At 46.8% G+C, this 27142-nt stretch overlaps 1 protein-coding gene and 1 pseudogene across 1 annotated transcript; both read right to left on the bottom strand.

The window, feature by feature from the left end:
• Positions 1 to 2311: 2311 nt before the first annotated feature.
• On the bottom strand, positions 2312 to 3759 carry LOC134207252 (uncharacterized; annotated as a pseudogene).
• A 6959-nt stretch (positions 3760 to 10718) lies between these two features.
• LOC134213158 (seminal metalloprotease 1-like) lies at positions 10719 to 11751 on the bottom strand. The gene is made up of 3 exons (XM_062691826.1): positions 11680 to 11751; positions 11383 to 11620; positions 10719 to 11286 (listed from the first exon to the last, which is right to left on the bottom strand). The coding sequence occupies exons 1-3, from the start codon at positions 11683 to 11685 to the stop codon at positions 10733 to 10735; spliced, it is 798 nt and encodes a 265-aa protein (XP_062547810.1). The 5' UTR covers positions 11686 to 11751; the 3' UTR covers positions 10719 to 10732.
• Positions 11752 to 27142: the final 15391 nt, after the last annotated feature.

Here is a 27142-nt window from a genome sequence, read left to right as displayed (position 1 = left end):
ATGAGAAGTTGAACCGACACGTGCCACAGCCCGATATGTGTAAAGACATAAACGGGAACCTTCTTACAAACGAGCGTGAGGTGATCCAAAGGTGGCGGCAGCACTACGAAGAACACCTGAATGGCGATATGGCAGGCAACGGTGGCGGTATGGTAATGAACCTAGGAGCACGCGCAGGACATGCGACTTCCGGCTCCGAATCTCCAGGAAATCCAGGAGGAGATCGACCGGCTGAAAAACAACAAAGCCCCTGGAGTTGACCAACTACCAGGAGAGCTGTTTAAACACGGTGGTGAAGCGCTGGCTAGAGCGCTGCACTGGGTGATTACCAAGGTTTGGGAGGATGAGTTTCTGCCGCAGCTATGGCAGCTAATGCACGAATTCGGATTTCCGGATAAATTGATACGGTTGATCAAGGCGACCATGGATCGGGTGATGTGCGTAGTTCGAGTTTCAGGAGCACTCTCGAGTCCATTCGAAACGCGTAGAGGGTTACGGCAAGGTGATGGTCTTTCGTGTCTGCTATTCAACATCGCTTTGGAGGGAGTAATACGAAGGGCAGGGATTGACACGAGTGGTACGATTTTCACGAAGTCCGTCCAGTTATTTGGTTTCGCCGACGACATTGATATCATGGCACGTAACTTTGAGAGGATGGAGGAAGCCTACATCAGACTGAAAAGCGAAGCTAAACGGATTGGACTAGTCATCAACACGTCGAAGACGAAGTACATGATAGGAAGAGGCTCAAGAGAGGTCAATGTAAGCCACCCACCACGAGTTCCTATCGGTGGTGACGAAATCGAGGTGGTTGAAGAATTCGTGTACTTGGGCTCACTGGTGACCGCCGATAACGATACCAGCAGAGAAATTCGGAGGCGCATAGTGGCTGGAAACCGTACGTACTTTGGACTCCACAAGACGCTCCGATCGAATAGAGTTCGCCGCCGTACCAAACTGACTATCTACAAAACGCTTATAAGACCGGTAGTTCTCTACGGACACGAGACCTGGATGATGCTCCAACCAACCAACGCGCACTGGGAGTTTTTGAAAGGAAAGTGTTGCGTACCATCTATGGTGGGATGCAGATGGCGGACGGTACGTGGAGAAGGCGAATGAACCACGAGTTGCATCAGCTGTTGGGAAAACCATCCATCGTTCACACCGCGAAAATCGGACGACTGTGGTGGGCCGGGAACGTAGCCAGAATGTCGAACAGTAATCCGGTGAAAATGGTTCTCGACAACGATCCGATGGGAACAAGGAGGTGCACAACGGGCAAGATGGATCGATCAAGTGGAGGACGATTTGCGGACCATCCGCAGACTGCGTGGTTGGCGAAGTGGACCGAGCTGAATGGAGAAGTCTTTTATGTGCAGCAACCCAAGTACCCAAGTACACGAATTCTTCAACCACCTCGATTTCGCACCACTGCAACAGCACAAGAAGTGTTAGGCATTTCACAGCGACGATAATGAAATAGATTTTTTGTTGATTTCCAGCGAGTGACTGACGAGAAAAATACAGCACGAGAGTCAGTGTGATAGTTGAAGCGCAGGAGAACCTCGATCTAAACGATGGGCAAAGGTTTTTCGCGACCGTCCATAGCACGCTGTAAAAAGCTGCGTCAATGTGCTACGACTGAGAGCAATATTTGCTGACAGACAAGACTATGGTGGCAACCAGGTGGAAGGAGCACTTTGAATAGGTATTTGTTAAACGGTGATGTGAGGGTGAGAGATTACAAACTAGGTAATCCACTTTCAGAGTGCATTGATGACATATACGAAAATATCTTCCGTATAGTGGATCTGTGATCATCATTGATCAGTGAATAGCAGGCCATGATTCTGCCTTTTTCATCATCCGGCAACCAACGGAATTGCAAGCTTCACGACAGCACGCCCTCAGGGCCCTCCTTAGCCGTGCGGTAAGACGCGCGGCTACAAAGCAAGACCATGCTGAGGGTGGCTGGGTTCGATTCCCGGTGCCGGTCTAGGCAATTTTCGGATTGGAAATTGTCTCGACTTCCCTGGGCATAAAAGTATCATCGTGTTAGCCTTATGATATATGAATGCAAAAATGGTAGCCTGGCTAAGAAACCTCGCAGTTAATAACTGTAGAAGTGCATAATGAACACTAAGCTGCGAGGCGGCTCTGTCCCAGTGTGGGGATGTAATGCCAATAAGAAGAAGAACGACAGCACGCAGGCGAACAGACCAACGTTCGGCGGAATCTCGCCCAAAAGTGAAAAGAAAGGTGTTGTAAGAAAAAGATGAAAGTAGTCGACGACGGTCAAGTTGAGAAACCACCAACGCTGGATGAGGTTAAGAGGGTTCTAAAAGAGCTGAAAACGAGTTACTGAAAAAAATGAAACCGCTACGCATGATGGCTGACATTTATTTACTCTTAAAAATATATCAAGGCATCCTCAAAGAGTTGATTGCAACCTCTTGAATGCCAAATTGGTGAGAATCCTCACTGCCAGGATTTTTAGTTCGTAACTACATTAATTCGGTTTAAATTAATTAAAATGCACTTGGATTAAAATACACAACAATAAATATGTACCACTATCATCCACTAACTAGTTTCAATACCGTCGCGGATAGTCCAGTAATGGGCTGGGTCTAAAAATAATCCGTGTACGGTCGGCCAAATCTTCATCGTACCGTCGCCGCAGAAAACGATCCCCACCGGATGGTGGTGGATAGTCGTACATGTACTCGCGTGGATCCTCGTATACCGTAATCGGCGCTTGTGGACCTGTTTTGAACATCGGTCGAGGTTCGTGAAACGTTCGCCGCTGGAACAACTCATCATAGTTCCGCACCGGAACCAACGGTGGTAATGCCGGATAGTACTCCTGCGCGTAATCGTTCACGTGTCGGTCACGATCGTCCCGAAATCCGTCCCGGTAGTCGTGTAGATTTCCTAACGAAAGAAGAACTCAGTCAATTTCCGAACATGGTAACAAATATCACACAAACAACCTCGATCGGCTGCCGTTTGATGATGATAATCATGCATTCCGCGATGATCGTGCCCACCGTAACGGTCGTCGTATAGATCACGGAGATGATCGTTCCTCAGCTCTTTATTATACAGATGATCATTAAAATTATTTCGTAAATTTTTCCGATTATCGAACACCTGCTTTCCACCGTGGTCGTCCGAGTCTTCGTAGAAAGAACTTTTGCTTCCCGATTCATCCTTGTGATATGAATTCGTAAAACCCGATTTCACTTGCTTTCGATTGTGCGAGTTATCCGTCTCAAAGTTCTCCCCAGCCAAGTGGTTCACCTTATCCAGTGAACCACCCTTGGAAGCATCCGCTATTCTATGCCCATTCACGGCATTATCCAACGCGTGATACCGAACAGCGTCGGCGGCTGAGTTAATTTTATCACCGCCATCAAACACATGATCGAGGCTGAAGTTGCGCAAATCTTTCCCCCCTTCGGTGGTTCCTCGACTCGAAACACCCTTCAACAGTTTCGACTCTGTCACGATAGCCGTGCCGTAAGGATATCCGTCCGCGTACGGATACGTTAGTCCACTTTGAACCGATCCGATCAGGATCAACACTACCGAGACGCACTTCAAGAACATGTTGTCCGAGCACCGTACTTCAACTACAACTAAGCCATATCGAACCGGAACCATTGGTATTTATAGGACACATCGCTGTGCCGCCTTGTGACCATTGATCCAGAAACGGAACACGCGATCGCCCGGCTTCTTTTGACCCCTCATGATCATGCCCTGTCATTGTACGACTGAAGACGGGACACCCATTGATATTTCGACATGGCTTCGCTAGTGTTGCGACCCCGTTTGGTTCTTTCGGCGATCAGGAAATTCCACAGCTAAAAAATCCAGCCATCGAGCCGTCGATATTCAAACAAGGAAATAAATGATGACTCATAGGAAAAATGAGGAATAAACGAACGGTGCAATGGGGAGGTACTAAAAGTGCGAAGCGATTGACCGTTGTTGACGCGGTTCCGCTCGATTGAACACTGGGTGAGTTATATGCACCAGTCCGGCGGTCGTGGTGTGCCTAATGAATTTGATCGGTCTAATTAACCAAATCTTAACGTGGATTTGGTGATGCGACATATCGTCTTGATGAATGGTGAATTGGATTTCTTCTGACCATCTCACAGTTGGATTATTTCGCTAATCATCAACTGTGCGAAGACATTTGATATCTTTACTAATTTTTTTCAATCTGATTCTTTAGTCGCTATGATCCAGATTTTGAATCTTTTTGTGGACAACGATCGCAAACAGTTGATTTCGATCGCAATGGTTATACTATTTACACGGCCGTATAATCTTATAATGTAAATATGTGTTTTTTCCTACATTTTTCAATATAGGAGATCTGTTCCGATCTCCATCTCACTAAACATATATTCATCTCATCGCGAAACAAAGAAATACAGCACCAATTTTGTCGCTTCTTTTTATTAGCATGCGTGCTCACTGCTGAAAAAATCACAAAAATACGAAACAAATCAAATTGCTTTCCATTACTTTGTTTTTGATGGGATGAATATTGGAGCCATTAGGTTTTCTTCAAATTTTTCAAATTCTTCTAAAATCTAAGAAAAGTTTACAATTTACGTAACGTAAAATTGATTAATTTGAAGCCCCCTCTTACTACCTCAATTTCTGACTTCTTCTTCTTCTTCTTATTGGCATTACATCCCCACACTGGGGCAGAGCCGCCTCGCAGCTTAGTGTTCATCAAGCACTTCCACAGTTATTAACTGCGAGGTTTCTAAGCCAGGTTACCATCACAGACAAACAGACATAACACTCGTCTAATTTCCATCGTTCACTGATGTACTGGTCAATTCAAATAATCATTAGTTGGCCAATCGGTCACTCGCGGCGCGCGCATCGGATTTGCTCTAGTTTGACGTTTGCTCACTACCGCCATCTGGTTCGTGATTTGCCCAACTAACTGAAATCAACAGATGTCGTTAGTGTTTGAACGACGATGAATTTGATGAGTGAATGTTCAATGTGTTATGTCTGTTTGTCTGTGTTACCATTTTTGCATTCGTATATCATGAGGCTAACACGATGATACTTTTATGCCCAGGAAGTCGTGACAATTTCAAATCCGAAAATTGCCTAGACCGGCACCAGCCACCCTCAGCATGGTCTTGCTTTGTAGCCGCGCGTCTTACCGCACGGCTAAGGAGGGCCCTGACAGTTTCTTTGATTTGTTTATACGAATCCCAACACTTGAACTGACGGATTCCCCTTGGAAGCTCTTCTGGATTCCCCTCGGAATCCCTTCCTAATCGCCCTCAGAATCCCTTTCGGATTGGCGTCGAAATCTCTTCCGGATTCCCTTCGAAACCCCTTCCGGATTTGCCTCAGAATTCCTTCCGGATTCCCCTCAGAATTTCTTCCGGATTCCCCTCGGAATTCCTTCCGGATTCCCCTCGGAATTTCTTCCGGATTCCCCTCGGAATTCCTTCCAGATTCCCTTCGGAATCCTTTCCGGATTCCCCTCTGAATCCCTTCCGGATTCCCCTCTGAATACCTTCCGGATTCCCCTCGGAATCCCTTCCGGATTCCCCTCGGAATCCCTTCCGGATTCCCCTCGGAATCCCTTCCGGATTCCCCTCGGAATCCCTTCCGGATTCCCCTCGGAATCCCTTCCGGATTCCCCTCGGAATCCCTTCCGGATTCCCCTCGGAATCCCTTCCGGATTCCCCTCGGAATCCCTTCCGGATTCCCCTCGGAATCCCTTCCGGATTCCCCTCGGAATCCCTTCCGGATTCCCCTCGGAATCCCTTCCGGATTCCGCTCGGAATCCCTTCCGGATTCCGCTCGGAATCCTTCCGATTCCCGTCGGAATCCTTCCGATTCCTGTCGGAATCCTTCTGGATTCCCGTCGGAATCCCTTATGGATTCCCGTTGGAATCCCTTCCGGATTCCCGTCGGAATCCCTTCCGGATTCCCGTCGGAATCCCTTCCGGATTCCCGTCGGAATCCCTTCCGGATTCCCGTCGGAATCCCTTCCGGATTCCCGTCGGAATCCCTTCCGGATTCCCGTCGGAATCCCTTCCGGATTCCCGTCGGAATCCTTCGGGATTCCTGTCGGAATCCTTCCGGATTCCCGTCGGAATCCTTCCGGATTCCGTCGGAATCCTTCCGGATTCCGTCGGAATCCTTCCGGATTCCGTCGGAATCCTTCCGGATTCCCGTCGGAATCCTTCCGGATTCCGTCGGAATCCCTTCCGGATTCCGTCGGAATCCTTCCGGATTCCGTCGGAATCCCTTCCGATTCCCGTCGGAATCCTTCCGGATTCCGTCGGAATCCTTCCGGATTCCCGTCGAATCCTTCCGGATTCCCGTCGGAATCCTTCCGGATTCCGTCGGAATCCCTTCCGGATTCCCGTCGGAATCCTTCCGGATTCCTGTCGGAATCCTTCCGGATTCCGTCGGAATCCTTCCGGATGTTCCGTCGGAATCCCTTCCGGATTCCCGTCGGAATCCCTTCCGGATTCCCGTCGGAATCTTTTCCGGATTCCCGTCGGAATCTTTTCCGGATTCCCGTCGGAATCTTTTCCGGATTCCCGTCGGAATCTTTTCCGGATTCCCGTCGAAATCCCTTCCGGATTCCCGTCGGAATCCCTTTCGGATTCCCGTCGGAATCCTTTCCGGATTCCCGTCGGAATCCCTTCCGGATTCCAGTCGGAATCCCTTCCGGATTCCAGTCGGAATCCCTTCCGGATTCCGTCAGGAATCCTTCCGGATTCCGTCGGAATCCCTTCCGATTCCGTCGGAATCCTTCCGGATTCCCGTCGGAATCCTTCCGGATTCCGTCGGAATCCTTCCGGATTCCTGTCGAATCCTTCCGGATTCCCGTCGGAATCCTTCCGGATTCCTGTCGGAATCCTTCCGGATTCCGTCGGAATCCTTCCGGATTCGTCGGAATCCTTCCGGATTCCCGTCGGAATCCCTTCCGGCTTTCCGTGGGAATCCCCTCCGGATTCCGTCGGAATCCTTCCGGATTCCGTCGGAATCCTTCCGATTCCCGTCGGAATCCTTCCGGATTCCGTCGGAATCCTTCCGGATTCCTGTCGGAATCCTTCCGATTCCCGTCGGAATCCTTCCGATTCCGTCGGAATCCTTCCGGATTCCGTCGGAATCCCTTCCGGATTCCGTCGGAATCCTTCCGATTCCGTCGGAATCCTTCCGGATTCCCGTCGGAATCCTTCCGGATTCCCGTCGGAATCCTTCCGGATTCCGTCGGAATCCTTCCGGATTCCGTCGGAATCCTTCCGGATTCCTGTCGGAATCCTTCCGGATTCCTGTCGGAATCCTTCCGGATTCCCGTCGGAATCCTTCCGATTCCGTCGGAATCCTTCCGGATTCCTGTCGGAATCCTTCCGGATTCCTGTCGGACTCTCTTTCGGATTCCCGTCGGAATCCCTCACGGATTCCCGGCGGAATCCCTTCCGGATTCCCGGCGGAATCCCTTCCGGATTCCCGTCGGAATCTCTTTCGGATTCCCGTCGGAATCTTTTTCGGATTCCCGTCGGAATCCCTTCCGGATTCCCGTCGGAATCCCTTCTGGATTCTCGTCGGAATCCCTTCCGGATTCCCGTCTGAATCCCTTCCGATTCCGTCGGAATCCTTCCGATTCCTGTCGAATCCCTTCCGATTCCGTCGGAATCCCTTCCGGATTCCTGTCGGAATCCTTCCGGATTCCGTCGGAATCCTTCCGGATTCTCCTCGAATTCCTTCCGATTCCCTCGGAATCCTTCCGGATTCCGTCGGAATCCTTCCGATTCCCGTCGGAATCCCTTCCGGATTCCCGTCGGAATCCCTTCCGGATTCCCGTCCCGTCCCTTCCGGATTCCCGGCGGAATCCCTTCCGGATTCCCGGCGGAATCCCTTCCGGATTCCCGGCGGAATCCCTTCCGGATTCCCGGCGGAATCCCTTCCGGATTCCCGGCGGAATCCCTTCCGGATTCCCGGCGGAATCCCTTCCGGATTCCCGGCGGAATCCCTTCCGGATTCCCGGCGGAATCCCTTCCAGATTCCCGGCGGAATCCTTCCGGTTTTCCATCGGAATCCTTCCGGATCCCCGTCGGAATCCTTCCGGATTCCCTCGAATCCCTTCCGGATTCTCGTCGGAATCTCTTCCGGATTCCCGTCGGAATCCCTTCCGGATTCCCGGCGGAATCCCTTCCGGATTCCCGGCGGAATCCCTTCCGGATTCCCGGCGGAATCCCTTCCGGAATCCCGTCGGAATCCCTTCCGGATTCCCCTCGGAATCCCTTCCGGATTCCCCTCGGAATCCCTTCCGGATTCCCCTCGGAATCCCTTCCCGATTCCCGTCGGAATTTCTTCCGGATTCCCGTCAGAATTTCTTCCGGATTCCCGTCGGAATCCCTTCCGGATTTCCGTCGGAATCCCTTCCGGATTTCCGTCGGAATCCCTTCCGGACTTCCGTCGGAATCCCTTCCGGATTTCCGTCGGAATCCCTTCCGGATTCCCGTCGGAATCCCTTCCGGATTCCCGTCGGAATCCCTTCCGGATTCCCGTCGGAATCCCTTCCAGATTTCCGTCGGAATCCCTTCCTGATTCCTGTCGGAATCCCTTCCGGATTCCAGTCAGAATCCTTCCGGATTCCTGTCGGAATCCTTCCGGATTTCCGTCGGAATCCTTCCGGATTCCTGTCGGAATCCTTCCGGATTCCGTCGGAATCCTTCCGGATTCCGTCGGAATCCTTTCCGGATTCCTGTCGGAATCCTTCCGGATTCCCCGTCGGAATCCCTTCCGCATTCTCGTCGGAATCCTTCCGGATTCCTCGGAATTCCTTCCGATTCCCTCGGAATCCTTCCGATTCCTCGAATCCCTTCCGGATTCCCCTCGGAATCCCTTCCGGATTCCCCTCGGAATCCCTTCCGGATTCCCGTCGGAATCCCTTCCGGATTCCCGTCGGAATCTCTTCCGGATTCCCGTCGGAATCTCTTCCGGATTCCCGTCGGAATCTCTTCCGGATTCCCGTCGGAATCTCTTCCGGATTCCCGTCGGAATCCCTTCCGGATTCCCGGCGGAATCCCTTCCGGATTCCCGCGGAATCCCTTCCGGTTTTCCATCGGAATCCCTTCCGGATCCCCGTCGGAATCCCTTCCGGATCCCCGTCGGAATCCCTTCCGGATCCCCGTCGGAATCCCTTCCGGATCCCCGTCGGAATCCCTTCCGGATCCCCGTCGGAATCCCTTCCGGATCCCCGTCGGAATCCCTTCCGGATTCCCCTCGGAATTCCTTCCGGATTCCCCTCGGAATTCCTTCCGGATTCCCCTCGGAATCCCTTCCGGATTCCCTTCGGAATCTCTTCCGGATTCCAGTCGGAATCCCTTCCGGATTCCTGTCGGATTCCTCCGGATTCCTCCGACTCCGTCGGAATCCTTCCGGATTCCCGTCGGAATCCTTCCGGATTCCCATCGGAATCCCTTCCGATTCCGTCGGAATCCTTCCGGATTCCCGTCGGAATCCTTCCGGATTCCCGTCGGAATCCCTTCCGATTCCGTCGGAATCCTTCCGGATTCCCGTCGGAATCCTTCCGGATTCCTGTCGGAATCCTTCCGGATTCCGTCGGATTCCTCCGGATTCCTGTCGGATTCCTCCGACTCCCGTCGGAATCCCTTCCGGACTCCCGTCGGAATCCCTTCCGGATTCCCGTCGGAATCCCTTCCGGATTCCCGTCGGAATCCCTTCCGGATTCCCGTCGGAATCCCTTCCGGATTCCCGTCGGAATCCCTTCCGGATTCCCGTCGGAATCCCTTCCGGATTCCCGTCGGAATCCCTTCCGGATTCCCGTCGGAATCCCTTCCGGATTCCCGTCGGAATCCCTTCCGGATTCCCGTCGGAATCTTTTCCGGATTCCCGTCGGAATCTCTTCCGGATTCCCGTCGGAATCTCTTCCGGATTCCCGTCGGAATCTCTTTCGGATTCCCGTCGGAATCCCTCACGGATTCCCGGCGGAATCCCTTCCGGATTCCCGGCGGAATCCCTTCCGGATTCCCGTCGGAATCTCTTTCGGATTCCCGTCGGAATCCCTTCCGGTTTTCCATCGGAATACCTTCCGGATTCCCGGCGGAATCCCTTCCGGTTTTCCGTCGGAATCCCTTTCGGATTCCCGTCGGAATCCCTTTCGGATTCCCGTCGGAATCCCTTCCGGATTCCCGTCGGAATCCCTTCCGGATTCCCGTCGGAATCCCTTCCGGATTCCCGTCGGAATCCCTTCCGGATTCCCGTCGGAATCCCTTCCGGATTCCCCTCGGAATCCCTTCCGGATTCCCCTCGGAATCCCTTCCGGATTCCCCTTGGAATCCCTTCCGAATTCCCCTCGGAATCCTATTCAGATTCCCCTCGGAATCCTATTCGGATTCCCTTCGGACTCCGGATTTCATACTTATTTTTTTTTTAATTACGGTAACAGAGAAAAAATGCCTCCAGATCCCCCTCGGATTCTCCTAGAAATCCTCACGAAATCTCTCGGAACACCACAGGATGTCTCCGAATAGATATTTTTCAGAGTATTCTTGGGTCCTAGAATGCCATCGTTAACGAACTTTTCTTTGGATTTCCTGATTTCCTCGGATTTTTGTGGGTGAATAACTCAAATTATCTTAGGAATGGAATTCACATTAAAATCTCCGGAGATTTTTCATTCGAAACACGTTTATTTTGGTTTTTGTTTATACCCTTTGCATTTATACATTCGATTAAGCTTAAGAATGTCTCCCTCACTTAACCTTTCACGTTGTCCTATCCTGGCGTTTGGATCTTTCGGCGTGATTGTGGGCATTCCATTGCTACTAAAAGCCATTGGAGTGTAGTGCAGAATGCTATCATAGTCATACTTCACGTCAAAGTCAGTCACCGAGTAGTAATCGTATTTCTTGAAATTGTGCTTATGCTTGGGCTTAATATTATCCCAACTGATCGTCACATAGTCGTTCCGATCAGAAGCGCTTTGCTGATGAACAAACCCCAACGTGTGCAGAAGCTCATGCATAATTGTACCGAGTCGGAAGCATCCTTGCCCGGGAAAGTGACTCTGAAGGTTTAACCGTTGCAGTTTTCCCCTGTACCCCAGATGCGACGAACATCCACTTTTTTCCGAAACTATCCGGACATACTTCGTAGCGTTTGGTTTCGCCTCAACAAATTTGACGCATGACACGGATTCGATCGTGTCCATGGCTTTGCGAATGTACTCGATTTGAGTGGGGCCTATGAAAAGGAAAATTCAGTGAAAATGGAAGCTTGCTGTGGCTGATAGATGAGAAGCAATCCACGTGGTTTGAGAATTTGAACTAACGTTCTTACCAAAATGATCTACATTGATCCGATAGGGCACCGTTCCATTAGGCCATTTGTATTTCACGGCCAACATTGCATTTCGTGCCCTTCCATCCGTAATACTTTTCTGTTCTGGTGTAAGAATCAAGTCTCCTTCGAAGTTTTCATCGTCTTCCTCCACATTATCTGTTTCCAATTCATTGTCGTCATCTAGCGAAAGTATTGTGCCAACACAAACGGAGAGTGCAAAGCATAATCGTAAGTACTGCAAATATAATGTTTCTCGAATATAAGATACAGAAAAGTATGTGCTCATAGACTTACGTTCATTCTCTAGTTAGCGAAAAACATCCTGAGAATAAACCAAAACTGCTTAGTGTTTTATGACAAATGTCGATAAATCTATTGCGAATCGGCGGAACAAACGAGTTTATATTGAAGGGGTATTTTGGATTAGTTCCAATAACAAATTTTGAACGGTACCAATTGTAGTGATAAAACTGAACACTTTTGCTTTGTGAAATCAGTTAAAATGCAACTTCATGTTCAAAGACTTTTCCCGCCGTTACGATAGCTCCACACTATGCGGAATGCACGGGGACAAGAAATATAAAAAAATCTTGCCTAAAATGCGAAAAAAAAAAACCAAAATCTGGTTGAAAAGTTTTCAAAAGAAGCAGATGAAGCGGTACCAGCAGTACCAGCCGGGTCGAGCCAAAGCAAGCAGCAGGCAGGTCGAGCCATTCCATCATCAAGAACGGTGTTTTAGCACCAGCTGCTCATTCGATTTTCGGGCGAGAAGCTGAGCGGATTGCCAGTGCAGAAGCAGTAGATCGGGTTGAGCCAATCCCCGTCCATAGCGCTGATTGAGGTAATTGAATAATTTTCCAAATCAGCATTAGAGAACCGTCCTTTTCAGGACGAAACTTGATTCATGAAAGAGTTCTTAATCGGCTTCTGAGTCACTATACTGTAATGAAGAGATCATGTCGTAAACGGTAGGGAACAGAAGTCAGCAAATAATCATCAAGTTTCATTCTGCGTCGTCGCTGACAGTAGCAGACAAGTGGGACTGAAACTTTCTGCATATAGTGAGTAGATGGTGTTCAGTCCGCAACCCATCGAACTGGAGAGCTGAAGCAAGCCACGCCTTCTTGCGCAGCCATCGTCATTGTCTCAATCTGGCATAACTCAAGCATACGATGTATAAAACCGGGGTGCCACCCAGCACCATGAATCAGTATTTTGACGATCATCAATCTACCTACCTGGATACCTGGTTGGCTACAGCGTCGATACATCTATACCTGGCGTATTGTAGAGCTCCATAATCGTCGGTCTTGGGCGATGTTCCTCCAGTTTCCCCGAACGTTCAGGATCCCAGGTCCGATTCCACCGCGTGCAGCCAGCGTGTTCGTGGCCACGAAATCCCCTAAAAAGGCCCCTATCTGGTTCTCTGTTGAATATTGTTTTCGCTATATTTTCTTCCGACATTTGCACCAAGTCCCCAGCCCACTTAAGTCTGCCGTATTTTATACGATTCACAATATTTTCTTCTTTGTACTTATACTTGATGCAGCTTATGATTCATGCGGAGACAGGAAGTAGGCTTTGCTGCGATAGGGCAGGTTTACAATCCGCTGTCACGATTTTTTCCTATCCAGTATTTTTTTCAATGTGAAGTCAGTGTTCTTTTAGTACCTAAAGTTTTCTATCGGGTGCATGAATTGGTAACGTGAAGCATCTCCAAACTACAAACGATAAGTACGCTTACAAGTTCGACGCCCCGATGACACGCCGAGCCGAATTTCCCGAAGTTGTGGTGGACTGTATTTAAAATTATTACGTGTTAGCAAGCGATACTTCTAGTGAAAGCTGAGGCCTGGAACGACTGCTCGATGTCCGAAGCCATCTCCAGAACAAACCGTAGGTGTGCTCTGTCTGTGCTTTGAATATCAACGGAATTAAGCTGCAGCATATCAAATACACCCCGGAATGATGTTCTTGATAAGTAATTTAAAATATAGCCCTACGTTTTGGCCGGATTCGGTGAGTTTGTTCCGGTTCATATTACGGTGTACGTTGTACATGCACAAAAGATTTTGAAACCCATATCATCTTCGTAAACCGGTGTAGAGTATTATTTCATACTTGTTCCAGAAATTCAGCTAAATGGATTATTTGCAAAGATCTTTATATGTTATCATAATTTGATTTTTATTTTTATCTGATTGAAGTGTATTGCGCAGAGAGTACAAGGCAGTTTGAGTTAGTGAATTGCTGGTATTGTATCTAGCAGACCACCTCGATTAAAACTCGAGCACAAATGACCCTGCATAAGCGTTTCAGGACCGCGCGCGTGATGTACGGTTAAAATTGATTAACTGGAATCAATTTCAATCAATTTCGTTTATTTGGTAGTCAAACGTCAATCGACCTCTCAACTTTTGTTACCACGGAAGTCATCTTTTAATAAACAACAATTTCATTGAAGACTTGTATGAACCGGTGTTCTAATCTAATCTAATCTCATACATGCGTAGCCAATACTTGAAAGCATCCTGGAAAATGACGGTTTCTGAATTCCGTCATTTTTCTTTTCATATGGCCAGGTCAACTACGCAGTATGTACCGCAGAGATGACTCCTAGATATTGAGCTACTTCAGGAATACCTAAAGTCACTTAATAGCTTGGAATCGAGGGGAAAGGAAGAAAGCGTGGACCTCCCGTACCAAACGCTTCCAATAATATAAATACCTAATATATGATAAAAATCGTGTACATGTTTTTTGTATGATGTATATGAGCGTGTATGTGTGTATATGAGTGTGTATGTGTGTTTATATGTCTACACTGATAGACAAAATTATTCGTCATATTTTTATAGAGCTACTATGAAAACATGACGAACACTCATGTCCATCAGTATATGTATGTATTTGTGTATATGTATGTGTGTATAATGTGAATATGTGTGTGTGCGTTTGTGTGAGTGCGTGCGTGTTAAATTTACGGATCATCAAAACCTTACCTCAATAAATCTGACGCTGAACATGTTTGAGCATTTACATAGCTATGTCTGAAACTTGATTATGCATATGTACAACATGTGATAGATTTAGTTCGGAAAAGGTATTGAGGGTAACCGCCCCTTCGGTTGGGTTTGATCCCACGACCCCAGTTCGCATGACAGGTGCTTTCCCTACTAAGCTACTATAACCGTCCACGTTTACCGAGTTTAATTAATCGGCGGCTTTAGCGCCACTCTCAACGAGAGACCACCGGTCACGTTTTAATTGCCCGACCTTTTGAGACTATTTGGCTCAGGGAAAACTCTAGAACGGTTATCAAGCGAAATTGGCAAAATCTCTCAAGCGCAAGCTAAATCTCCTCCCATTCATTCACCGCAAGACCTTAGGGACCGCAAAAAGTTTCCATACAACCAAGAAAAAACGTTTTTGGCTCCCGAAATTAGTGAGTCGTTTATTTATGAGACTGACGTTAAACGTAATTAAACTAAATCACCATCACTTTACTTCTAGAATATTTTATTCGTGCTGGACGTTTTTCAACGGAAATGGAAACATAAGAGCAAACATGGCCATGTAACTAAGCTCTAACACGTACCTGCGCAGGTTTTTGATGATCGATGGGGCCCGACGAACTCCGATAAATCTGGCAGCTTCTGGCTCGAGAAAACCTCGACGATGGTGGTGATGTGATGGCTGCCACCGGAATGTCCACGCTGCGATTTGGCGCGCAACGTACAGATGACCCGTACAGATGTTATGGCCGAACTAGAGATGCGGAGGTAGTGGCGGCTGGAACGGAAGCTTCCGTTTTGTTCCGCGAGAGCAATGGCGGCGTAAAAATGCCGATAATGTCCACTTACGGATAGAGGCACACGTACCCAAAGCGACCCGGCTTCGCGTACCTTTCCGTTCCACTGAGCGGGGATCGGCGAAACCTCTATCTTTCGGTTCGGATCGGGTTCACTGCGTGCAATGGACGACACGCGCTCTCGGATGGCTCCGGTCCACAGAAAATTACGGAGAGGGACCTTATCTTCGGCAATGGACGACCGATGGGAGATTCTTCGCTACGATGGTTTGAACGACTTCACACACTCCGTTTAACTACCTACTTGAGGCGGGCCTTCACGGTACACACGGGTCTCGATGATCTCGAACGGAATTCGTGGCTCGCACCACAACGGGACCTTGGACGGTCGCCACAAGACGACGGAAATTTCCAGCCGTACGAAAAAAGCGCAGCGCGCTGCGTCCAACACGAATTTATTTTAGTATTAAGTTAAATCGCTCACATAATTAAGTATAATTACCTTTTTTCGTAGTAGTAGATTTAATAAAAAATTCAAGCAGAATTCGCGATACAACGGACCTCAGTCCACTAAACAAAGAAAGAAACACAACACGTTTAAAACCACTTATCATTTTTATGAACTCACTCACTAATGTTACCTTTAAATAGTACTTCAAATCACACAAGATATTCTCATCTCTAATCGCGTACTTCTGCTTTCCAGCCGATCTTCTAGCGAAATGATCGAGCGGATGAAATAGCTACACCAAGAAACTGTGCCTCTTTTCAAATTTGAGTCCTATTCAATTATTTAAAAAGACTACTCTGGAACTATTCTTCAGGAGAATGCATTATTTGAAAATCGCGCCAAATGATTTGCATGGCGCCGAGAAGCATGGCGAATTTAAACCGCTTATTTTTAATTTAGCGCCATGCTATAAAAGCAGAGCTTTTATAACATGTTCCATGTGCGCGAGTTAAGCACAGAGATAGCTCGATTTTATGAACACTAGCTTTTATTTAAAGTTATTATTTTATTCTTATAATATTTTCAGTTTACGAATAATTAATTAACAACAATAAAAACGTAAAACGTTACACTACGAAGGACCTCCGTCGTCCACCGCAGCTTAGCGGGTACTGATGAAACCAAATTCCCAGCACCAGGTACCAGCCGATCTCTCGCAATACATTTTCAGTACTAACTCTCTCAAATGTATTTTTGTACACATGTCAACCATGGCACGGCAAATGCTGGGTAAAGCGTACCATTGGTACTTCGCGTACCTGAAGGAATAAAATAGACCCCATCTCGCGGTCCTTAGCCTCTTACCCAGCAACTCCTATCCCTACCTCCCCGCGGTGCTGGCCGGGATATGAGCAACCTTAGGGAAGATCGGGTAACCAACCCCGGTGGGAACTATGGTCGTATGCTGACAGGGAAGGGGGGGTTTGCTCCTCTCCGGAGGTGCAAATCTTATTGAGCGTCTGTTCTCCATGTCAGGATCGGCTCACAACAGCGTCTGTTCTCCATGTTAGGGGCGGCTGATCATCGTCCGAGTGCCAGCGAGGGACTTAAGTGAAACTGTGCACCATGGTCCACCGGAAATAAGGAGGAATGGTCCTCCGGAAATTTAGGGGTGTTTGGTGTCAGGCCCTGCAAGCCAGCCTTAAAAAATCATAAGCAACGAACAATCAACAAGAGAGTACGGACCGGAACCATCGGCGAAGACCACTGCGACGAAAAGGGACTAGCGATTGGAAACTCGGTTCGTGGAACTGCAAATCTCTCAACTTCATCGGGAGCACACGCATACTCGCCGATGTGCTCAAGGACCGTGGATTCGGCATCGTAGCGCTGCAGGAGGTTTGTTGGAAGGGATCAATGGTGCGAACGTTTAGAGGTAATCATACCATCTACCAGAGCTGCGGCGACACACACGAGCTGGGAACAGCTTTCATAGTGATGGGCGATATGCAAAGGCGCGTGATCGGGTGGTGGCCGATCAATGAAAGAATGTGCAGGTTGAGGATCAAAGGCCGGTTCTTCAACTTCAGCATAATCAACGTCCATAGCCCACACTCCGGAAGCACTGATGATGATAAGGACGCATTCTACGCGCAGCTGGAACGTGAGTACGACAGCTGCCCAAGCCACGACGTCAAAATCATCATAGGAGATTTGAACGCTCAGGTTGGCCAAGAGGAGGAGTTTAGACCGACTATTGGAAAGTTCAGTGCTCACCGGCTGACGAACGAAAACGGCCTACGACTAATTGATTTCGCCGCCTCCAAGAATATGGCCATTCGTAGCACCTACTTCCAACACAGCCTCCCGTATCGGTACACCTGGAGATCACCACTGCAGACAGAATCACAAATCGACCACGTTCTGATTGATGGACGGCACTTCTCCGACATTATCGACGTCAGGACATATCGTGGCGCTAACATCGACTCTGACCACTATCTGGTGATGGTTAAACTGCGCCCAAAACTATCCGTCATCAACAATGTTCGGTACCGACGACCGCCGCGGTACGACCTAGAGCGACTGAAGCAACCTGATGTCGCCACTGCATACGCGCAGCATCTCGAGGCAGCGTTGCCGGAAGAGGGTGAGCTCGATGGGGCCCCTCCTGAGGACTGCTGGAGTACAGTTAAAGCAGCCATTAACGACGCAGCGGAGAACAACGTCGGGTATATGGGTCGAAGTCGACGGAACGATTGGTTCGACGAAGAGTGCAGACAGATTCTGGAGGAGAAGGACGCAGCGCGGGTGGTCGCGCTGCAGCAAGGTACCCGGCAGAACGTGGAACGTTATAGACGGAAGCGGAGACAGCAGACCCGCCTTTTTCAGGAGAAGAAACGCCGCCTGGAAGAAGCGGAGTGCGAGGAGATGGAACAGCTGTGCCGTTCTCAAGATACACGCAAGTTCTATCAGAAGCTCAACGCATCCCGCAAAGGCTTCGTGCCGCGAGCCGAAATGTGCCGGGATAAGGATGGGAACATCTTGACGGACGAACGTGTGGTGATCGAAAGGTGGAAGCAGCACTACGAGGAACATCTGAATGGCGCTGAGAGTACAGGCAGTGAAAGTCAAGGCAGCGGAGGAGATGACTACGTCAGTTCAGCGGACGATGGAAGCCAACCAGCCCCACTTTGAGGGAAGTTAAGGATGCCATTCAACAGCTAAAGACCAATAAAGCAGCTGGTAAGGATGGTATCGGAGCTGAGCTCATCAAGATGGGCCCGGAAAAGCTGGCCACTTGCCTGCACAAACTGATAGTCAGAATCTGGGAAACCGAACAGCTACCGGAGGAGTGGAAGGAACCCGATCAAGAATGCATAACAAAATTATAACAAGGGGAGTTATTTATTTCAGAAAAATAATGTAACAAAATGTGTTATAAAATTGGCTGGTTAGTTGTTAAAATAACAAAAATTATATCAAAATTCCCTCTAGCCGTAACATAATTATATCAGAGGTTGTTACCTTCATTTCAACATTATAACAACCGTTGATATGATTATGAGGTACAAAAATCTACTTTCATGGTAATTGCCTACATTACGTATAAAAATGTGGTACGCTACAACGCCGGATTTCCATCCATAATGTAGGCAATTAACTTTGTACTAGCTATTACCATCGAACATTGATCCAAGTTATACTGGAGGTGATTACCTCCGCTTTTTTTCCAATATCAAAAAATGTAGGCAATTATTTTGTGTAAATATACATAACTAATGTTGTTATAATTTTGATATGAAATAAAACTGGCCGAAGACACATTTTTATCGAATTATCTAATTATATCACACGTTGTTTTAAATAACAACCATTGATAGAATTGAGTTATAATTTTGTTATGTATTCCTGATCAGGAAGGGGTTATATGCCCCATCTACAAGAAAGGCGACAAACTGGAGTGTGAGAACTTTCGAGCGATCACCATCCTTAATGCCGCCTACAAAGTGATATCCCAGATCATCTTCCGTCGTCTGTCACCATTAGTGAACGAGTTCGTGGGAAGTTATCAAGCCGGCTTCGTTTATGGCCGCTCGACAACGGACCAGATCTTTACTGTACGGCAAATCCTTCAAAAATGCCGTGAATATCAGGTCCCAACGCACCATCTGTTCGTTGATTTCAAGGCGGCATACGACAGTATAGACCGCGTAGAGCTATGGAAAATTATGGACGAGAACAGCTTCCCTGGGAAGCTTACCAGACTGATCAAAGCAACGGTGGATGGTGTGCAAAACTGTGTGAAGATTTCGGGCGAACACTCCAGTTCGTTCGAATCGCGCCGGGGACTAAGACAAGGTGATGGACTTTCGTGCCTGTTGTTCAACATTGCGCTAGAAGGTGTCATGCGGAGAGCCGGGTGTAACAGCCGGGGTACGATTTTCAACAGATCCAGTCAATTTATTTGCTTCGCGGATGACATGGACATTGTCGGCCGAACATTTGCAAAGGTGGCAGAACTGTACACCCGCCTGAAACGTGAAGCAACAAAAGTTGGACTGGTGGTGAATGCGTCAAAGACAAAGTACATGCTTGTGGGCGGAACCGAGCGCGACAGGGCCCGCCTGGGAAGCAGTGTTACGATAGACGGGGATACCTTCGAGGTGGTCGAGGAATTCGTCTACCTCGGATCCTTGCTAACGGCTGACAACAACGTTAGTCGTGAAATACGAAGGCGCATCATCTGTGGAAGTCGGGCCTACTACGGGCTCCAGAAGAAACTGCGGTCGAAAAAGATTCGCCACCGCACCAAATGTGTCATGTACAAGACGTTAATAAGACCGGTAGTCCTCTACGGACATGAAACATGGACAATGCTCGAGGAGGACTTGAAAGCACTCGGAGTATTCGAGAGACGGGTGCTTAGGACCATCTTTGGCGGTGTGCAAGAAGACGGTGTGTGGCAGCGAAGAATGAACCATGAGCTCGCCCAACTCTACGGCGAACCCAGTATCCAGAAGGTAGCTAAAGCCGGAAGGGTACGATGGGCAGGACATGTTGCAAGAATGCCGGACAGCAACCCTGCAAAGATGGTGTTCGCTTCAGATCCGGCAGGTACGAGACGGCGTGGAGCGCAGCGAGCGAGATGGGCAGACCAGGTGCAGAACGACTTGGCGAGCGTGGGGCGTATCCGAGGATGGAGAGATGCGGCCTCGAACCGTGCATTGTGGCGTCAAATTGTTGATTCAGTGTTATCTGTTTAGATGTTTTTTTATTTTTTTATCTATTTCGTTTATTTGACAGGCTCAGGCGTGTATAACACTTAACGGAGCCGAGACTTTATGATATTTACAATCGATATCATCTTATTATCAACAGTTAGTAAGGGGAAAGGGTATAGACCAAGATACTCGTGGCGACTCAAGGTTAGATTGCGTAATTTCAGGACGGACTAGGTTGGGATTTAGGTTTGAGGCATTACAGCTGCTCATCCGGGTATTGACGTCATTAACGGTATGGCGTAGCGTCGGGCTCGAGTTGTCGTTCGTCAGGGAGCATCTTCCGGATGGCCATAGCTTCGTATTACACAGAACAATAAGACAAAAACCAAACAAAAACGAGAAAGAAAAAAAAATAGGGGAATCAGACGAGCAAAGAAAGGCATAGATGGCCTGCATATAAACCACCAACCAACCATCCCCCAGAACACCTCTTACTTCCCTGTAGGGTTGTTTACCTCGGGCCACAAGGGTATCCAATAGTTGCTCTCTGGAGGCGTCGTTTTCCGAGCAATACCAAACTACGTGATCGATGTCATCGTAACCGGCTCCACACCTACATAGGTTGCTATCGACCAGGTTTATTCTATAGAGGTGTGCGTTTAGTGAATAGTGATTGGACATAAGTCTCGACATCGTGCGAATGAAGCCTCGGCTTAAGTCCTCACCTCTGAACCACGCTCGCGCAGAAACTTTAGGAACTATGGAAAACAGCCACCGTCCAAGTTCATTGTGTGACCTGTTTAGATGTTAACTAAATGAATGAATGAACATATGCATAATCAAGTTTCAGACATAGTAATTAATTTCCACACCGGGTGGCTTAATACCCGGCATATAGGCAATTAACTTTGAATGTGCCATTTACATAGCCTTGATCGCAATATTAGCAAGGGCATTGCTCTGGATAACAATCGATCAGCCATAGCACGCTCAAACATGCGCACGTCTTCCGGATCTGCAGCACTTTTTTATACACTACACATTTGTTTCGACCGCGGTCACTGCACTGGTTCTATTGTTCTACTTTTAGGCGAATCACCGCACAAAAGTAGAGCGCAAAAACCAACCGCACTGGAAGACGGTCGAAACGAGACCCAAAAACTTATATGAACCGGTGTTCTGAACAAAATTTCGAGTTGCGAATGCTTGCACCATTGTAGTACAACATTAGCGAAGAAAGCACGCTTGTCGTACACAACACATATGTACATACTGAGTAGACCTATTCATGTTTTCAAAAAGTATCAAAAATTCAACCGGTCAGCCCAGAATCACAATTCTTATGCTAAAATAAGTCTCCTGACAAATTTTCAGCTAATTCGAATAAAATTTTGAGATGGCTCAAGTCGATTTAGTGCTTTTGGGCTATTTTCAATTTTGGAAAAAATCTAACAAGTGATATAAACGTCGAAAACTATCGCAACAACCTCTACACGGAAGCTTTTGGTGTACTCTACAAGTCTTGTGAACATTGCGATTCGTTCCGTTCACGTTTTGTTAATGTAAAAGTGATTTTCAAGCTTTTAAGTGCATAAAATTCTGTTTCCCCCAAAAGTCGTTGTTCAACAAAATTCTTGATTTCATGATAAATGATTGCTAATTTACTATATTATTATTCCTCTTTTTTTCCTGAAAATTTGAGTAATATAATTGTCGATGTGCGATTTACCGTTAAATTCTTAAAAATCAGAAGCTGAACATTTGTCACAAATTTGCACGTTAGGATTTCTTTAAACAAGTTGTTCGAACAAAACATAAATCAAATCTTATGATATTTGATGCTTACAACAAACGACTTCCAAGTTTTGTTAATTTCACCAAATGCCTGCATGCTTTTAACATCGAGTGCATCGTAGTAACAAGTGAAATCGAAGCTTCTTTGTTTGAACAACTTGTTTGAAGAAATCTCAGCGTGCAAATTTATGACAAATGTTCAGCTTCTGATTTTTAAGAATTTAACGGTAAATCACACATGGGCAATTATATAACTCAAATTTCCAGGAAAAAAAGATTATGAATATTCTAATAAATTAGCGATCATTTGTCATAAATTCAAGAATTTTGTAGAACAACGACTTTTGTGTGAAACAGTGTTTTTATGCACTTAAAAGCTCGAAAATCACTTTAACATGGACAAAACGTGAACGGAACGAATCGTAATGTTCACAAGACTTGTAGAGCACACCAAAAGCTTCCGTATAGAGGTTGTTGCGATAGTTTTCGGCGTATATATCTCTTGTTAGATTTTTTTTTATAATTGAAAATAGGCCAAAAACACTAAATCGACTTGAGCCACCTCGAAATTTTATCCGAATTAGCTGAAAATTTGACAGGAGACTTATTTTAGCATAAGAATTGTGATTCTGGGCTGATCGGTTGAATTTTTGATACTTTTTAAAAACATGAAGAGGTCTAATACTGAGTCCCGGAAAGGGAAAGTGAATTTTATCGATATTAGTTGATTGATTTGGAACTTACTACAAATACTCGATAGATTTACACACATATATTTACATACAATATACCTTCATAATCCTACCTATGATGGTCATACACTCCGTGTTGTCCGGAACAAAACCAAGTGTAATGTAATATTTGAAGTCACGAAAATCAAATTTTCTCCTATTAGTCGCAAGCTTCATTACTGCGCATCTGTATAGCGCTTTTGGTTGCGAACAAAGTGCACTAGTTTCGCAATGATGCGCTATAAGTTGAACGCGAATAAAATCGGTTTTCGCAACTTCGAAATTCGATTTTCAACTGGAACCATAATATGTACCAGTCCGCCAATCGCCAGTCTCCCTGAACACAGGCTGGAAGCACGCACATCTTCCTCGATTGTACACAGCTAGCGAGTGTGGGCCCTACCCCGGAGCCAACGTCCTCTTCCAGTTTCTCTGCTAAACATAACTTTTGATGCTCTTTCTTCCGGCATACACGTTACATGTCCAGCCCAATGGATTGTGAAATTTCATAAAAACCTGCGATTAATGTTAAGTGTGTACGTTGTTTAAATCTCGCATAAGGTAAAAATACTCTCAAATCGTTACAATCAACATATAGCTGTTTTTTGTCTGGCTAGGGCATATTGCCCCCATTCTCCTATAAGCTATAGTCAATGCTAGTGTTTTGGAAATAAGTTGTGTGTTCGACGAGGATTATCGAGATAACGATTCCAGGTTAGAAAAATATGGAACTGTTGTAAGTAAAATTGTTATATTTTTATCGTCTTATGGGTTTTCGATTGTTGCCTTTCTCGTACAACAAAGTTGTACCAGAAGGCTATAATTTCACTCCAAAAGTGTGTATGTGTGTAGCCCATAATTTTTTTTTGTTAAACGCGTTTCATATAGAAGGGCTTGACAGATTCGAGTGCAACTGGTTTCATTCGACGGAGCAAATTTCCTAGTTGGACACTATTGTTTTTGTTTTTTGATAAATCAATCAGTTTGTATTATATTTTTATTTTTTAATCAACAAAAACACAAATGCACATTGAATCATTAATTATTTTAGCCGTGGCGCAACCCACGGTAACCCACGGTAAGTAATTTTTAAGCAACGTACTAGAATTGCACCAAATCTTTTTACCGCCGAAATGTAGGCAATAAGCACTGCATTTAAAACATTAATTCGAATTCAACATTTTGAATCGAGAAAGGCATCATCACCACCGGTGGATAAATTTGGTTTTTTTTTAATCGATTTTGTTTCTTTTCTTTTTCGTTCTAGAGGGCGAGTAATAACGCTTGAATGCGAGTGAAAGTTTGTTCGTGTTTTGTGTTGGACACAGAAAGATCGTGCGGTTATCGGAATGCCCGGTTCTGCTGTGCGGGCGAGTATTTGTTCGTGTTTTGTGTTGGACATAGAACGACCAGAGATCGCGTTTAGACATATTTTCTTCAGTAGGCAGAACGATCGGCTGGTATTCGAAATTTTGTTCTGCTTTGTGCGGTAAGCAAAACGATCAGCCGGTCACCGAAATTTTGTTCTGCTGTGTGCGGGAGTAAATTAATTAGATAGTAAAAGTTTAGATCGCGCCCAGACATGTTTTTTGTTCTGCTGTGTGCGGTGAGCAGAACGATCGGCTGGTTACCGAAATTTTGTTTTGCTTTGTGCGGCCTTCAAAATGTAATTATTAGTTTTGTTTTCATCGATTAAACTACACGCTATACACGGCATACCGTTTACCAAAACGAACCCTGCCACACTTCCTACCCCATATATCCAACATCCCAGTGATTTCTCGTGGAAGTGCAGATGACTCGTCGGCTTCTATCAAAGCGAGTATCATGTCAACATTTTTCTACCTATTCCCGAGTTGACCTGCATTCGGACACGGCCGACGCCGGTATTGCTTAAATTTTGGGTCTCCAGTTCTTACACATTGAAGATTATGTTAATCTTAAACTTCATCTGTTGGTTCTCTGTGTAATTATAGCTGACCTGGTAATAACAGAGTAGCAACCGTGGGCTGTCAATTATGCTCATGCTCATGTTCATGATGCAGCTTATGATTCATGCGTCTGCGCCACATACCATTTTCTAGTTTCCCTCCGAGTATTGTACGCAGCAGCGAAAACCCCGAAAGCTCTCCGGTCCGCCTCTTTTAACGTCCATGCTTCATGTCCATTAAGGGGCACTGGTAGAATCAGAGTTTTGTATAGAGCAAACTTCGTTTCCGTCTGCATGTTGCGGGACCGAAGCTGGTTACGTAATCCGTGAAGGCCCTATTCGCTGCAGCAATACGTCTTTTCACTTCACGGGAAACGTCATTGTCACATGTCACTAGCGTTCCAAGGTAAACAAATTCTTCAACAACTTTAATAACATCCCCATCAAACACTACCTCTGCACCAACACTACTGGGCTTTTCTCTATCTCTACCTGCCACCATGTACTTTGTCTTGGTAGAGTTAATGGTTAAGCCTATCCTCGCTGTCTCCCTCTTCAGTGGAAGCCTCCACTACTACTCTGCGATCGATTCCAATGAGGTCGGAAAGCCCAGGAGGATATGCGACCGTGTGATGACGGTGCCGTTCCTCTGCACGCCAGATCTCTTAATAGCGCCCTCGAGTGCCATGTTGAACAATCAATTCGAAAGTGCCTCACCCTGCTTTTATCCGTCTAAGGTCACAAACGACATTATATGCCACAGCTCATTTCTCTTCACTGAATCGTACGCTGCTTTGAAATCAAAGAAAAGAAGGTGAGTCTGCAAGTTGTACTCCAAGAATTTATCAAGAATCAACCGCAGGCTAAACATCTGATCCGTCGTTGATCGACCCTCACGAAAACCTGCCTGGTATTCACCAACGAAGGACTCCTCAAGCGGTCTCAGTTTGTTAAACAGGATACGCGACAGGATTTTGTACGCCGAGTTCAGACGGGAGATCCCTCTGTCATTGTCACACTCTAGTCTGTGTTCTTTCTCATAGTTTGGGCATATGAGGCCATCCAACCAGCTGGCAGGCAGTTCTTCATCCTCCCATATTTTCTGGATAATGTGGTGGATTGATTGATGCAGCTGCTCACTCCCGTGTTTGAGAAGCTCGACCGGGATCTCGTCCTTCCCGGCAGCTTTACTGTTTTTCAGCTCGTTAAAGCCTTCTCTACCTCGCCCAGCGTTGGTGGTTCCACAGCTTGACCGTCGCCGACTATGTTCATCCTGCTCGTTAATACACCTTCATTTTCACCGTTCAACAAATCTTCGAAGTGCTCCTTCCTTCTGGCTGCCACCATAGTCTTGTCTGTCAGCAAATTCCCTTCTCGGTCATTGCACATGGCGGGCACTGGCGCAGTCTTATGCCGCGCGCAATTGACAGTTCTCCTGCGCTTCAGCTATCACACTCTCTTCATGTTGCCTTTTTCTTCTGCGGTGCATTGGTTTCTTCTCTGCCCTTGCTACACTGTACCGCTCTCTGTTGGAACGGGTACGAGCCACTAGCATTCGTCTCCTAGCAACATTTTCCTCGTCCGTCACTCGCTGGCACTCCTCATCAAATCAACCATTTCGTTGGCGTCGCTGTGCAGTGCCCAACACTTCCTGCAGTGTTGTAGTCCGGTGGCATCTCCTATCCGCTCGTCCAGCTTCTGGTGGTACTGTTCAGCAACTCCTTCAACTGACAAGCGTTGGATATCGAAACGCATCGTTATGTTGTTTCGTAAATCCGTGACGCTGGAAAGTCGCGCCTGATCTATCTGTGAGCAAGTGTTTCCACTCGGATGTTGCCAGGTGTGTTTGCGGATATTCTTACGTGCGAAGTAGAATATGGATCTCGCCAAGGTAAACTTCGCAGCACCTGGCGAATGAAGCGCTTCTGCACACGTTCAATCCGTAGGCATAAAAAACACATTAATAAAGATAAAAAAAAATCCGTTGGCATTACGAAACTTATTGCGGTAGCCAAACAACTGAAGCATTCTCAAGGATCGGGCAAACGAGTGAGCAGTATAATGCTTTCAAACGGTGCGAATCATTAAAATATTTGACTATTTTGAATATAAATCCTAGTCTTCTAGTGGCTTTTGATAATTTTGTATCCAACTGTACGCCCAGGTAACACACATGGTTAACTCTTGCCAGAATTTCAGATTCAACATTCGATGGAACGTGATGACACGACACTTGACAACATTGATTACAAGCTTGTTTCTATGGCACTACTCGAAAAACTGGTCTAGAAGACTTCGTAGATACAGCTACAAAGA

This window comes from Armigeres subalbatus, chromosome 1 (assembly GCF_024139115.2).
Source record: "Armigeres subalbatus isolate Guangzhou_Male chromosome 1, GZ_Asu_2, whole genome shotgun sequence".
In the NCBI taxonomy this organism is placed as follows: Eukaryota; Metazoa; Arthropoda; class Insecta; order Diptera; family Culicidae; genus Armigeres; species Armigeres subalbatus.
This window is presented reverse-complemented; position numbering and strand designations above follow the sequence as displayed.

Excerpts from the sequence above, each read along its gene's own strand:
- LOC134213158 (XM_062691826.1), bottom strand. Across the intron at positions 11,287-11,382 it reads GATCAATGTAGATCATTTTG|GCCCCACTCAAATCGAGTAC; the intron begins GTAAGAACGTTA and ends TCCTTTTCATAG.